The sequence below is a fragment of the Eimeria mitis genome, genomic scaffold (genome assembly GCF_000499745.2).
Source record: "Eimeria mitis Houghton genomic scaffold, Emh_scaff602, whole genome shotgun sequence".
In the NCBI taxonomy this organism is placed as follows: domain Eukaryota; phylum Apicomplexa; class Conoidasida; order Eucoccidiorida; family Eimeriidae; genus Eimeria; species Eimeria mitis.
In genome coordinates, this window is record NW_013574243.1 from 6,553 (window position 1) to 7,922 (window position 1,370).

The 1,370-nt window shown below is 37.4% G+C and overlaps 1 protein-coding gene across 1 annotated transcript; it reads left to right on the forward strand.

Annotated features, from left to right (window-relative positions):
* Nucleotides 1-1,041: 1,041 nt before the first annotated feature.
* Nucleotides 1,042-1,278, forward strand: EMH_0017450 (uncharacterized protein; the record flags this gene model as incomplete). The annotated part of the gene is made up of 1 exon (XM_013500908.1): nucleotides 1,042-1,278. One exon carries the CDS (start codon nucleotides 1,042-1,044, stop codon nucleotides 1,276-1,278), a length of 237 nt encoding a protein of 78 aa, XP_013356362.1.
* Between the last annotated feature and the right edge of the window lie 92 nt (nucleotides 1,279-1,370).

Sequence of the window (1,370 nt, forward strand, 5' to 3'; positions counted from 1 at the left end):
AAAGAAATAAAAAGAAGTAAAATAAACATAAAATATAGAGTAAAAAGGAGACAGAAGGAGAGAGTAGAACACAAAATATATACACAACAAAAAGAGACAAAAAGGAGACAAAAAAGAGACAAAAAAAGCAAAAAGGAGACAAACAGGAGACAACATATGCTACAAAGGAGACAAAAGAGAGACAAAAGAAAAAAATAAAGAGACAAGCGAAAGGAGACAATAAAGAAACAAAAAGGAGACAAAAAGGAGACAAAAAGGAGACAAAAAGGAGACAAAAGGAGACAAAAAGAAACAAAAGCGAAACAAAAGGAGACAAAAGGAGACAAAAAGGAGACAAAAAAAAGACAAAGGGCGCTACAAAAGAAGGAAAAAAGAGAAAAAATAAAGAGACAAACGAACGCCGACAATAAAGAGACAAAAAGGAGACAAAAAAGAAACAAAAAGAAAACAAAAAAGAAACAAAAAGGAGACAAGGAGGAGACAAAAAGGAGACAAAAAAGAAACAAAAAGGAAACAAAATATGCTACAAAAGAGATAAAAAGGAGAGATAAAAGAGACAATAAAAAGACAAACAAAAGGAGACAAAAAGGAGACAAAAAAGAAACAAAAAGGAGACAGAAAAGAAACAAAAAAAAACAAAAAAGAGACAAAAAGAGACAAAAAGAGGCAAAAAGAGACAAAAAGAGACAAAAAGGAGACAGTTTATGCTCCAAAAGAGATAAAAAAGAGAGACAAAAGAGACAAAATAAAGAGACAAACAAAAGGAGACAATAAAGAGACAAAAAAATAAACAAAAAAAAAACAAAAAAGAAACAAAAAGGAGACAAAAAGGAGACAAAAAGGAGACAAAAGGAGACAAAAAGGAGACAAAAAGGAGACAAAAAAGGAGACAAAAAAGGAGACAAAAAGGAGACAAAAAAGGAGACAAAAAAGGAGACAAAAACGAAACAAAAAGGAGACAATAAGAAGACAAAAAAAAAGAGACAAAAAGAGACAAAAGGAGACAAAAAGGAGACAGTTTATACCTCACTGCTGGATGAAATGCCGCGTCTTTCAGAATTTGCGGCTGCCGCATCGATAAACACAACTCAGGCAACCCGCTCAGCTGCAGCAGCACCAGCAGCAGCAGCAGCAGCAGCAGCAGGAGCAGCAGCAGCAGGAGTAGCAGGAGTAGCAGTAGCAGCAGCAGGAGTAGCAGCAGCAGCAGCAGGAGCAGGAGCAGCAGGAGGAAAGGAGGAGGAGCAGCAGCAGCAGGAGCAGCAGCAGCAGCAGGAATAGCGGCAGCAGCAACAGCAGCAACAGCAGCAGCAGCAGCAGCAGCAACAGCAAGAAACGAAAGGAGAAAATAAAAAGAGAGAAAAGACGGCTGT